Raw genomic sequence first — 13,760 nt, 5'->3', positions numbered from 1 at the left:
GCCTTTAACCTCTCCCAGGCTGGGCTGCAGTTACAGTGCAGATCTGCTATGCAGAAAAGCCTCAGATACTCTGTGGCTATTATTTTCTAGGGGAAAAGCCTGAATCCTATAGCAGCAAGCAGTGATATAAAATCCCCAAAGAGAAGAATCACTAATAAAAGTCCATCCCTCTTTCTTACTTCTTGGAGATGCTGATGCTCTGCTTTCTGTACCAAAGGGAAGCAATGGAAATGTGCAGCAGTATGCATGTCGAGAGCTCACAGAACCCAGTGCAGAAAGAGGCACTGAGGTTTTTACAGCCCAACTAAGAGGGAATGTGGCCTTGAAACAGAAAGAACCAAAAGGCCAGGTCTGCAGTCAAACCTCCCCAGGGTCTAGCACTTTGCACCTAATTGCTGCTGTTCTGCCATCTCAGGGCTGCTGAAATGATCTATTTACAAATCACAGCTACCATATAGACAGATTAATTATGACACAGTGTATGACTCAGTTCCACCTTATACCTCAGCATTGACCTGATCCTTTAAATCCCATACAGGCACATAGGTTCAGACACAGGCACGCACACAGTGCTGGTTGCTGAAGGTAAATCTGCACCTACATGTATGCAGTATAAATGTTTGCTGCTCGAGGCACATCAGCCCTGCACTGAGGTACCTCCACATGCACAGGCTAAGCAAACAGCAAGAACAGGTCAGAAGACCCCTGAGATCTGTGGTTTCACCAGGACAGAGCACTGTCTTGGCCATCAGCTGTAGTTTAGCAACAGGCAAGTCCCAGACAGAAGTGGTTTTATAGGCACTCTCCCCATGCAAGACGTGCAAGGGAAATGACAGACCAAGAAAGCACCCCTATGGAGGAAGGGCAGCCAAACACACATTCCTGGCTGCTGCATTCAACTGACTCACTGGATCTGACTTTTCCAGAGTGCCCTGCTTTAAGCCACTCTCGTTGCCCTGACAGCACAGTCCCAACCACCCTGCTTCATAGTGCTTGGTACCATCACAGCACCATTCCTTTTTAGCAGACTAAAACACTTCAGAAGAAGGAAGACTGGCAAAGTCCAAGATCCCACCTTGGATTGAGTCAACCCTTCGGCCCCCAAACCTCACCTTTCTGCCAGCCCTCGTTTAGTCAAGCCCGAAATGACAATAGGATCGAAAGGTTCCTCTGTCCCGGAGATGGTTATTCCCAAGGGACCACCGTATCGCTTCAGTTCCACTGTGTAGATAATAGCACCAGTTGTCTCCTGCTCATCTGAAAGAGAAAACAGGGATGTTGCTTTTTGTCCTGAGCCAGGTGAAAGGCACAGGAAAGACTGTCAGTGTTTAGAAGTGAAAGCCTGAGGTTGTCAGCCATGCTCAGACCAACCTGGATTTTAACCTTCCAGACTCCATTTAAGGGCAGAATAACAAAAATAAACTATAATCAGTTGGAAAGTGGTGACCGGACAAGCAGAGCCCTTATCTTTGTTAGTTTGCACTACCTATTGGGAAATGTCATTACAGTGGACAGGCACCAGTTTGCATCAGGATTTCTGTACCAGAGTTATCTTCATCCTTCCTAATCTTCAATTTGACCAGGTCTTCACATTGCCTTAAAATCTGCACAGCATCCTCCATTGAGCAATTGTCGAGTCGGATGTTATCAATGGCTAACAGCTTGTCTCCAGGCTCCAGGGTGCCAGTTCTATGTGGAAAGGAAAAGAAAACTAGAAATACATTTGTATTTGCCTTTCAGATCCCATGACACATTCAGTCCTGCAGCAGCAATGACAATATTAACTTCTTGCTGGCCTTGATCTGAGAAACAACCATGAACAGGGGCTGGGATAAGTGTAATTTAAAGAAAGGAAGCTTGTGCAGAGCATGCTTCAACACAGAACAAGGCAGGAAGATCAGGGTAACCTACAGCACTGAAAAATGCCTGATGCTTAACTGGGAGATATTCTACCTCTCATGGAAACCTGTACGAGCACTCAAAAAAGAGCCATCCAGCAGCACTGAATTCCTTTGAAAGCCTTGCTATAAAGTGCTGGGATCAGAGGTGAAGTCAATAAATCCTGAGTTATTTGCACAGTTCTCCATCAGTGCTCATAATTCACTCACTCCGTTCACCTAAGCAGGAACTGAGACATGGCAAAATACCTGATGAGCCACAGCACCTTATGGGCTATATATGAAGCTCTTTACTACATGCTCTTAGATGCTAAACATCCACCTCTTATAGGGTCAGCAGACATCCGAATCAGTGGTCTGGCCACCTTCTGCATTATCTCAACTCCCTTCAATACAGTTTTCATTGCAAACCCTGCTGTGGTCTGAGGAAAATCTCCAGGGTTGATATCTCCTTGATGCTGGCAAAAACCAGACCCATGTGCTAGTGCCTGGGCTTCATTCTACCTCTTATTACTGTGCTGAATGTTTTGCAGTGGGTTTGGCAGATGGGGGATTCTGCACTCACCTGTGTGCTACGCTCCCCTTCTTGATGTCAGAGATGATCAAAGGTTCCCCAGGCTTTCTGCTTGCAGCTGCAAGAGAGACACATGGTACAAAGCTTGGCATTGAGTTTGTTACCTAGGATGGGGCTGGCTCATAGGGAGAAGGAGTCATAAGGAAAGGGAATTTATATTCCTTTGACAAAATGATGCTGTGAAGCCATACCAGGAATAAATCCCTGTAAAGTTTGTTGGTTGGCCTTTGCCCACATTAACTAGCTGTTCCCTTCAGACTCCTCCTGAAGGGGAGTACATATGGTATCCATCAGCAAGAGGTGGGATTGCCTCATCCCAGCACTGTTAAACACCCACTCACCCACGTTTCTGACACTACACAGCAAGTGAATCAATGGCTGTGGCAGTATCAGGCATTAGCACGGGTGCCTAGGGAGTACCTCACTCTGTGCTGTGGTTAATAGGAGCATTTCTGTGTTCTTAAAGGAAAGTGGGCTGGGAAATTTTCCAAGTGGAAAATAACCCAGGAAAAATAAGATAAACCACTGTTGTCCAGCAGGATCAGCTCCTCAGATCACTTCAACATACAACCAGGTAGATCAGGGCTGGTCTCAGTACTGCAGCTGGAAAGCGGTTGTTTCCAACTCTTCTCTCCTGACCCTGATAACTTTTTCAGCCCACAAGAGATGCGAGTTCACATCTCTGGGAGCTTTCATGATTTCAGGTTTGCCTGCAAGACCTGCTGCTCCCTTGGGAAATCCAAGAGATTTATGATTGAAACCCCCTTGACCTCTCTGCCATCCACACCCCAACCATATGCCAAGAGCATCCTTCTCACACCGCATCATTCCCTCTCGCCTCGCCATGGGAATTGCATCACCCCATTTAAACCTGGCGGATCTTCTCTCCCTGCATGGGAAGGAAGAAACTTGCAGCATCTGAACAGAGCAGGTGCAGGTCAGAGATTAAAACATCTGTGAAGCACATCATTATTGACCACACACAGATCCAGCTGCCTGAACAGCAGTTAGAGGACACCCCACAGTGTCAGACATAAAGGAATAAGCTTTTCCTCTTATCAGCCTCCTTGCTCTAGATTTTTCTGTTGTTTGCATTCATTTATGAGGTTTAAAAACGTATGTGCTAGCCTGTCAGCTGTAAGGATATCCTCTGCCAGATATAACCAAACCTTCTGTACTGAAGAGAGTAAAAAGACAGTCAATCTCAGCTGTGGCAGGGCTCAGTATGAAAGGTCAGATAGTGAAGAGCAAACTGTAACTGATTTTATAATAGACACAGCAATGTGACTGCTGAATGATACACAGCAGCCTGGAAGAATCATCCTCCCCAGTGCCTTACTGGAGCGTAGTGCCAGTCAGTTTTGGCCTGGACATTCATGTTCAGATTGTGTGTGCATGTCAAAGAGAAATGGATGAGTTATGGAGATTCACTGAGGGCTCATATTCAACCTGTCCACAGCATGGACCAGCCAGCAGATAGACAGACACACACTGGGCAGAACTGAGCAGTGGGATGGAAGTATGAGATGCAGCAGCTAAAATCAACACAGAAATCCCCCCTCTGATTGAGAAGGCCACACATCATTGACTAACAGCACAGGGGACAGAGATGTATCACCCTGTTATTACTATTGCTGTTCTCTTGCTCAATACAGGAGATGTATTTGCTGCTGAGTGAGGTGTACAACACTATGGTCTAAGCAGCAGTGATGGGTGACCCTGTTAGCACACCCTGAGCCCTGGGTCGGGCTGGCATCGCTGCATGTGTAATAGCTCCCTAGCCTGGTTCTGTCAAAACGAGCCAGGTTAGCAAAAAGACTTTTCACTGCAAGGGTTGTTTACTGGTTTCAAAGCAGAGGCAGTGTGACAGAAAGAGGTTAGGGAGGATCTCCACAGTCCTGGTGCTGCAATGGGGATGCCCATCTCTAAACCTGACGCAGCTGCAGCCACAACAGTATGTCCAAAGACTATGGACACTCAAAAGAGCAAAGAGGGGGGAAAAGCAAAACACAGGGCAAATATAGACGATTATATACCCCTGGCTCTGCAGAAATGGTGTTCATCTCAGTGTCTGCCTTACACCTGGTTGTATCCTGCCTGCAGTCAGTCTCTGAGCACAGTGAGACCTCATCCTTCTGCAGCTCTGCAGTGGGTGTCAGCACTGAACACAGCACAAGCTTCTGTATCAGAAGCAAAAGTGACAAACCAAGAGCCATGAGGAAACTAATACATTTTAGGAAAAATCATTCTGGGTTTTGTTGGCAGGTTTTCCTGGAAGTTGTGCTTTCCAAATGGCTTTACTGGAGGCTTCAGTTACATGGAAGAGCCATGTCCAGCTGCATAGGACTGTTCCTACCATCAGAGTACTCACATGGAAACAAACCTCTGCCAGGTTGGATGGGGCTTGGAGCACCCTGCTCTAGTGGAAGGTGTCCCTGTCCATGGCAGGGGGTTGGAACTGGATGAGCTTTAAGGTCCCTTCCAACCCAAACCAGTCTGGGATTATGTGATTCTATGATTCACTGAAGCAGTGGCTCAGTCTAGGTCTGCATTAGATATGCAGATCTCTGGTGAGATTTTAGATAAACCAATTTGCCTACAATTAAAAAATAAATTAAATGACATTATCATTTTATTAGAGCTGTGGCCTTTGGAATTAAGATACTTGCACTGATGAGTGCAGCCTCTTTATCCATTTATTTCTGCTGTCAGCGTGGTTATTTCTCTTCAAAGAACACTGCCTTGGTACCTCTGCTGCAGGAAGACATGGTTTGGGTATCAAGTCTCGTCTTTGGGTGCTTTTCTGTCTGTACGATGGAGATGAAAGCAAAAGAAGTGAGGGGGAGAGATGGACTGAGGGACAGAAGCAGAAGCTGGTGAGCAGAAACCCATGACCATGCTCTATCTCAGCAGGGGCTCTGGTCATGGCCTCCATGTGCCAGAGCAAACCACTTCAGCTGAAAGCAGCTCTTTTTCAGATCCATCTGTATTTTTGAGGGGTTACCAGTACAAAACATAGCTCGAGTCTGCTCCAGTGGCTCAGAGAAAGCTCTATAAATCAACAACTGGTGAAGGTAGAAGCATGGGGTAGGGAAGAAACTCAGATTGAAACCACTGTGACAGAGCAGTGATAAAAAGGTGAATTGATCAATACTGTTATTTACTTTTTATAAATTGCTTTCAGTCTCTCACCACCTCTGCTGGGATTCTGGCTCACTTGGCATTTACTCTGTGATGGATGACAGGGCCAGAAACACATGTCCTGTCTGTGTTTTTAATAGAATACATAATGACTCCTATTGGTAAATTATTCCCCTCCAAGGAGCACGAGCACATCTCACACACATCAGCCTGTTACAAATGCCCTTCATTATTGACCAAGCCAAAGCAGCTCTCTGCCAACGTGTAATTAAAGAAAGTATAACCTTGGGTGCCATGGTTTAGTGTGAAGTGTCCCTGCCCATGGTGGGGGGCTTGGAACTGGATGATCTTAAGGTCCTTTCCAACCCTAACTATTCTAGGATTCTATAATAATGCCATAAGAATACATTTAAGAAAGGAAGCATTTATACACAGGGAAAACCAAACAAAATTAGAAATCAAATAAACTCAGGATAGCTAAGGAATAAGAATTAGAGCAAATCAGACTTGATTACCAAAAGTGAAAATCAAATCCCAGTGCCCAGCTTTTCCCACTACCATTCATTAGTTAGCAGCATAAATCACCAGTGCTACCAGCAGGATATTTAACCCTCTGCAGAACTATTTCCTTTCAAAATCTCCAGGTAGCAAAACCAGGACAGAACACCCCACTTTGGTAAAAGCACAGCCACACATCTCAGTTGAAGCTGCAGTGATAGTGAGGGGGTAGGACAGGAGGCTGCTGGGCACATTGCTGGGCTTGTGGCAGGGCCCAGGCTAATCCAGCACCGGCAAAGCTAGATTTTCTCAGCTCAACAGATCTATCTCCTCACTAGGACAGTGATTACGCTGCTTAAGCGACTTAATCAAAGTCATCTATCTACCTAAAATCCGGTTTTATCGCTTGCAAGCAGATATACTGCTTACTCCTTATCTGCAGTACTTCATGCCAAGGGCACAGGAATTGATTTGTAAAGATATATAAAGGTAATTTGATAAACAAACTACATAAAGCATTAATACACAGCTAAAATGAATGGTACTTTCAGTATCTGTTCAATGGCAACACCAACACACCTGTACCCTGCAGCAAATTTCACAACTAGCCCTTGAAGAGGCTATTTGAGGCAGACCAAAAAACCCCAGCCAGACACAAAGAGCAATCTTTTGTGTAATCAACTATCATTTTGCAGAGGCTAATAACAAATCCATACCTTATTTTAAGGGGTTAGGTATTGAACATGCAGTAATACACAACTATTAGCTTCTCACTGCTGGAGATTTTAATTTGTGAGAGATTTACAGAAAACCTACAAAGGCATAAACTGTGTCATTAGAACTGAATGCAGCCAGCAAGATTAGAACACTTAAGGCATGTGTTCTGCTAATGGAGATGAGTCTTTCAGGCTAACAAGAGCCAACCGTTCACATCCCTGTGTCAAAAATCTCTGCATCCCCACCACTCAGAGGACCTCAGAGGTCCCTGTAAACAAGTGAGCTCCACAGCCCACAAGCTCTGAACCATATGGAGCTAAAAGGACTTCACACTTTGCTCTTCAACATCTGGTTTACAACCAAATGCAGCCTTGGACAGAAACTGAGACAATGGAGTATGGAGTAAATGAGACCAATTTTGTTGGTTTCTCGCCCCTTCAGTCCTGGATGAAGTGCATGGAAGCAGCGCACACAGAGCAGCTTCAGTGGTTTGCTTTGCTAATTTTCATTTAGCAAACATAGGAGACTGAAATGAAGCTTGAGGGCACTGAGGTGCCCCATTAATACAAAGCACAGGCAGTAAGAGACTCACCCCTTGGATTTCCTATTCATCCTTTGGGGAATGGGAGAGGAAATAATGCTGTATGCATATATTGCACTGTGCATCTTGATTTGCTGCATCCCTTTACCATGCTGTGTTTGAGCAGGGGAAAGAAACCCATCTGTGTGCATAGATCACTACCAGGGGCTTGCCCATCCCAAACCTTCTCTTTATGAAAAACCCTGAGACCTTGGAGAAGATCAAATGCCCACAGCAAACATCTGCCCCTCACCAAGAGCAAGCTCCCTGTATGCTCATCCCAGAACCAGGTTACAAACATACATTTAATCTCCAAACCTCATACAAAAACCTCCTGGTTTTCAGCCCCTCTATGAGGCCTTCCAGCAGATTTATAGCTCTTCCTGCAGCCAGCTCCATTACAGGAATTCTTCCAATGCATCCATCAAGAACCCTGCTCTCCCCACTGCTTTACTTAGGCCCATCTTCCAATTAGCTCTGAGAGCCACAGCACAGCAAGAACTTGATCGCTTTTATTTCTGTAGTGCTCCTCTGATGAGGTCGTAACACTTTATGCCCATGTAAGAAGGCAGCAGCAAACCTTCCCAGACACAGGAATTAACTACAGATGAACCTGCTAAAGCCGAGATCTAAACCTCAACCAATGCAACCCATTTTTCATTTACAGTGTAGCTGGACCACAGAGCCTAGGAACAAACCCAATTCTGTGGCCACAACAGTGTAGAGGGTCTTCTACTGACCCCTCCAGCTTCTCATCTCTTTAACCTGCCCCAGTTTTAGAGAGCAGGTACCAGGAATCCAATGTGGGAGGCCAGTAAACCAAGTCCCCTACCTTAAAATAATAGTTATATGCTTTTCTGTGTCAGAAGGAAAGCTGTAAAAGCTGTTTCTAGATCTATACAAGCATTCAAATCTGCAGAACCAGGAGGAACTCAGCAAAACAGAGTTATTTTTGCCTCTTTTCTCTTGCTGCTTGCATGCACATCATGTCTCTGCAGGAGGGACTTACCTTAAGGCTATTTGCTTTGGTTTTAATGTTTAAAACTGGTATATTTACCTGCCTGGTCAGAGGCAGAGTGACAAAATTAAGATCTAATTTGCTAAGGGTCATGTGGACATAGGCTTATACAGACTAGTATATGAAAACAGAATTAAGATTCAAGCAGCATTTCCTCCTTGCCACTGCACATTTTCTGGATGGCTGTCTTTTGCTCCATTTGTAAATACAATTTCGACTTTGACTCAGCAAAGGACTGAAATATACCCAAGTTTATGCGTATGCATTACTCAAACAATGTTCTGTACACATGTTCAACAATCAGAGGGATCAGATCTATTTTATTGTTTAAAAACTGCTTTGTAGTTGGATAAGGGGTACCCAACTATTTAAAACCCAGGGGTAAGTTTCTCTTTATGTAGCAGGAGTTTCTAAACTGTGTGTAAAATCAATTCTTTAGACAAATTTCAAATGAAAAACTTGTCAGCATATGACTACGTTTGAAGTGTAAATGCACAGCTGAGACAGACCCTGTTTAAGTGAGAACCCACAAATTAAAACTAATACTCTTGCTGGCAACTCCTGGGGTTGTTTTGCTCACCAGCCCCTGATACAAACCAAGCTTTGAAGCTTAAATGGGGTGAAACCCTAACCCATGCTCCAGCCAGAAGATTGTTGCTACCAGATCCGTCATCCTAGGTTGCTGCCTGAGATCATAATGCCAGTGCAGGGAGTAGGGCAGTGGGCTGGGAACCCAGCATGGGTTGGAATGCTGTGCCATGGCCAGCTACCCTGCCAGTGAAATGTCAGTACAGGTAACCCCATTACTCTCAGAAAGCACTTTGATGTCTTCAGACAGTAACTGCTGCCAAGCCAAATGTTAAATACTGTGCTGTAATTTCTCAGGATTACCCTTGTGGCACAAATAGCGGAAGCTGGGAAGAGGGAGAAGAAATAACACAGGGCACAAAGCCACCCTGCTGTCGATGTTCAAGTCACTCCCGAGAATAACCCCACTTAGACCAGAAGACCTGCAATTAACTCCCTAACTAATGCTGTAAATGCCAAGAGGTAATTGCAAACAGCTCATCTATTTTAATGAATTCTCATTTTAAAGTGTCCCCAGCAACTCCATTCCCCAGACACAGCTGGGTCCATGCTTTGAGGGCTTAGACACAAGATCCCATCGCTGCAGTCTCACAAGCTGCTCTGTTTCAGCTCAGAGGTGGTGGCAGCCTCTGGGCATGGCAAATATGAGATGATTCACCTCGGTTTATCCATCAATGAAAGAGGGATCAGAAAGGAAAAATTCACTGATGCAAGGCATAACAACACCCCAAGTTAGCCAAAAATTTGGGATAGATCTGCCTATATCATCTCCTTACAGCATCTTCTACAAAGAAGCCAAAAGGTCTTTAAATTAAAAATATGCTTCAGAAGGGAAAGATAATTACTGAAGAGTGAGCAGAGAAGGGAGAAAAGGAAAAAGGTTTATGTCTCATTCTCTCAGTGCCCACCGAGTCCTGGCACATGCATCTCCTCCACCACGGCTGGGGTTAGTAAATGCAATGACTCCTGGCAAATCCTGCTCAGCACCCCCCTGACCCCTCAAGTGCCTTCCTCCACCTCTAAGACCCTTTATTCTCCTCCTCCTCTTGGCAGTTTCCCCTCTGTAACCTTTAAGCTGTGGGTTCACCTCACACTTGCTCTCCTCCCTCCAGGTTTCCCTGCAAGAGTCCCACCAGACCCAGGCAATTCTTCTTTAAAAGGAACATATACAACTGTGAGCAAGGAAGTAAACATAATATTAAATATTAATATAATATAATAAATATCATATAAGCATAGCATAATATAACATAATGTAACTATATAAGTCTGCAGCACAGACCAACTGATTAGTTGAGACACATTCTTTGCCCCAACCCTTCATGCAGTTGTTCTACTCTGCAGTCACCAGCTTGTGGAGACAGGAGCCACACTTCTAATTCAGTTTGGGATAAATCACAAGCACTGTGAGTGCTACCAGGAAACCCCACATAATCTAAGCTCTCTCCATTGGGACCCTCTGATGTGCCAGAGTGGAAAGCAATGTTCTTGTAACTGCTAGCACAAGTCTGAGCAATACTTACAGCTGATTGTAATTCCAAGCTCTACACCTCTTTTCTTGGGCAATTTAACGTGGAAAGTACCGCTGCTGGGTATAACAGACTCTATAAACCCAAAAACAGACAAGAAAGAAAAGAGGAGAAAAACAGAGTTTTCAGTTGCATGAATGGTTTCTTTGGAACCAAGGAAAACAAGCCCATAAAGCTCAGCTTTACTGGTTCAAAGAAGGTTGTTATATGAGGCCATGAGGAATTTAGGTTAAAATTTGGATTCTCATTAAAAATACATGTTCTGAACATCAATTCAAGTGCTCACATCACGCAGCACTTCAAGACTAAGGCACCTATCAATGTTAAAGGAAAACAATGCCATTTCTGTTCTGTTTTAATATACAGCTGCACTCTAGCCCCAGCCAGTACCTTGGGCTCCCTCCTTGCATCAAGGCTATAAATTAACATAAATATTAGTCATATTAATGACTAAATATTTAAAGTGCAGGTGGCCTTTTTATTCACTCCTTAGGCTTCTCTCAGCCAAGTGAGCACAAGGCATTTATGAAAGGATCAGAAGGACCCTCCATCTCAGTGCACATTAGAGAACAACGAGAAACGGCAAAGGTCTCACAAGGTCTTCTTGCTCTTCCTTCCAAGCTCTAGAGGAAACCTCTTGTATTTATGAGAATAAAACCCCTCCTAGGGGTTAACAAAGCCCCAGGCAGAGTTCTGTGGGTAGCAAGTGCTTTGGCAACGTACCTGCAACATCAAATTCAATCTCGAGCACCACTTTGTTCGTGAGCGCAGCATCACGTAAGAGCTGATTTGCTTCCTCCATAGTCCCGTCCTCAGTCGCAATGCCATTGATAGAAAGGACTCTGTCTCCTACTTGTAGCAGCCCACACCTGCAGTCCACATTGGGGAAAAAGAGGGAAAGGGAAACAAGGAGGCAGGGAAAAAGAGGAAAGGAGAAAAAACAGCCCCACAGCCAGCCATGAGTTACTTTGCCCATCAAATCTGTTACAAGATACACAGAGTAGAGACAAATCCTGCAGAAGTGGCCCCAAAGGGCAGATAACTCATTCTGCAATGCCCATCCCAATGCCAAGAGCTTCTGGAAGATGACAAGGCAGCAAATTCTTGTGGTTTGCTTCAGTTCAAACATACTTGCTCCTAAATAACCTTTTTAGGTCACATTTCCTGCAGCTTCTAGGAAAAAAAGGTAAATAAAATTAACTCTTCCTTTTCTAAAAGTCAATACTACGGCCAAGAGATGAGAGTGATAAATGCAAGGGCATGTGCCCTTCGACCCTATTTACCCTATTTCCATGTGCCCGCACACTCTGAAACCCAATGGCACTGAAAATCACACAGATTCCTCTGCTTAATATATGCCTAATACTGAATCTACAATCCAATGAACCCACTGAAGCATCTCAGCAAATTGGATAATCATTTATCCCTTGCAATTCTGGAAGCCAAATGTACATTGATACTGCTTAACTGCCTCAAAAGACCAATATTACCCTGATGTGAAAGCTCACCACAGCTGGCCCTTTGGGGGTTTTGGTTTAGATCAGCAGGGGGGTTTAATTTGGAAGGAATTCAATGATGGCAAGGCTATGTTGGAGAGATACTGCTACACCATGGTTTGGCTACACCATGGTTTGGCTACACCATGGTTTGGCTACATCATGGTTTGGCTACACCATGGTTTGTCTCTTGGGACCCCTCTATTTATAAGCAAGGTTTTTTCACACATGAACCACTACCTTCACTATCCACCCTCTCCTTTATTGATACATACACTGCAACACCAGTAAGACAGGATCTCCCACAGTTAACCTGAGCTGGCCCATGGCTCTACAAAACCAAGTGCAAAATCAGTGCTCCCTGTGGCTGGCCATGGGCAGTTGTTCATCTTCCTTCTTCTCCATACTCTTCATCAGTTGTCTGATATAACCACATCTTTTCTACTCATCACCTGTCTACAAGGCTGCCACTTGAGCAGAGCTTAGGAAACCATTCTTCTTCCATCATCAACAGAAGCTACAGACTGATCTCCAAAACAGTTTGAGGGTTATGGAAACAAATCTAGGGCTCACCTCAATATTTGGAGTTGTTTTACCACAAAGGTTTCCCAGAAGGCATCAGCTATCCTGTTTCAAGCCTTCTCCAGAGAACTTTTAATCCCCTTCTGCTTAATGATCAAGCACATCCTTCACCCTCCCCTTTCTACATGTCAGCTTCCACCCATACTTCATGGAAGACAGCTTGGTTTTTACTAAACCCTTCCAGCCACTATTCATCACTCACATCCAATTCAACTGTAAGAAAACATGGTACCACAGCTTCCAGGCACACAAAGACAACATCAAAGGCAATGGACACTGGCACTGCATGATTCACCTCCAAACAACAGGATGTATGTAAAAGGCCAGGTTAAGAAGGAAAGAATCAAAAGCAAGAAAAATGCACAAGCACAACAGTTTTTGCTGGTGGCCCATCAAAAGCTGAGATATGAGCAAGCTTGGAGAGAGCCTAGGGAGGTTATTTTGCTGGTAGGAAGGTATTAAACTTGCAGTATATTTACACTGCTGCCTGAGTTCATGTCATCCATGGAAAAAACACTGGCTATTTTATGAGATGTCTATTAAGAATTGTTTGTTCAAGGAGACTTGGATTAGGACAGACAACTCCATGGTGTATAAATGAATCCACCCTTGTGAATAAATTATATCAAGTTTAATTACAGTCCTTTACTGGACTTGTGGCTATGCAGCCACACAGACACACTTGGAAATACCCACTTATCAATCTGAAGATGGCAAGAAGTGCAACAGAGATGCCCCCTCCAGCACCAAGAGCTCTCTTGCTGTGGCCACAATGCACCTTTCAGAGAGACCAACCACTGCCTCACACAGGCATCATCACTGGCATTTCAAGTTCACACAAGACACAATTCATTTTGGCACCATTGTTTCAGCTACAAGGGCTGGGAGATCTTTTACACAGCATCAAAGCAAACGTTTGCCACCTTTCCCACCTCAGCTGCCTTCTCACAAAAGACCCATTTCTTCACCCGCGATGGATTTGCCTGGATGTTTTACAGCCAATAGCTCTCATAGGTGGAAAGTATTTCTTCTGTTATGAGCCTCAGTCAATCATGGCTGTTGAAGCCCTGGTCTTGCAGGCTTATAAAAGTTTGTGGAGTGAAGCCACAACCTCCTGGCTCCCTCCCTGAGTGCAAGGA

General features: G+C 44.6%; 1 protein-coding gene across 4 annotated transcripts in view; it reads right to left on the bottom strand.

Moving 5' to 3' along the window:
- The window catches only part of GRIP2 (glutamate receptor interacting protein 2), a 101,748-nt gene that overhangs the window by 20,983 nt on the left and 67,005 nt on the right, over window positions 1-13,760 (bottom strand). For all 4 annotated transcript variants that reach the window (XM_031042823.2, XM_034066032.1, XM_031042826.2 and 1 more), the window contains 5 exons: window positions 11,267-11,412; window positions 10,538-10,618; window positions 2,464-2,530; window positions 1,544-1,689; window positions 1,113-1,257 (listed from right to left, as the gene is read on the bottom strand). In XM_031042823.2, coding sequence (XP_030898683.2) covers window positions 1,113-1,257; window positions 1,544-1,689; window positions 2,464-2,530; window positions 10,538-10,618; window positions 11,267-11,412 — 585 coding nt within the window. The remainder of the gene's footprint in view (window positions 1-1,112; window positions 1,258-1,543; window positions 1,690-2,463; window positions 2,531-10,537; window positions 10,619-11,266; window positions 11,413-13,760) is intronic.

This window comes from Melopsittacus undulatus, chromosome 9 (genome assembly GCF_012275295.1).
Source record: "Melopsittacus undulatus isolate bMelUnd1 chromosome 9, bMelUnd1.mat.Z, whole genome shotgun sequence".
Lineage (NCBI taxonomy): Eukaryota > Metazoa > Chordata > Aves > Psittaciformes > Psittaculidae > Melopsittacus > Melopsittacus undulatus.
Note: the sequence above shows the minus strand (reverse complement) of the source record. Positions and strands in the feature narration are given on the sequence as shown.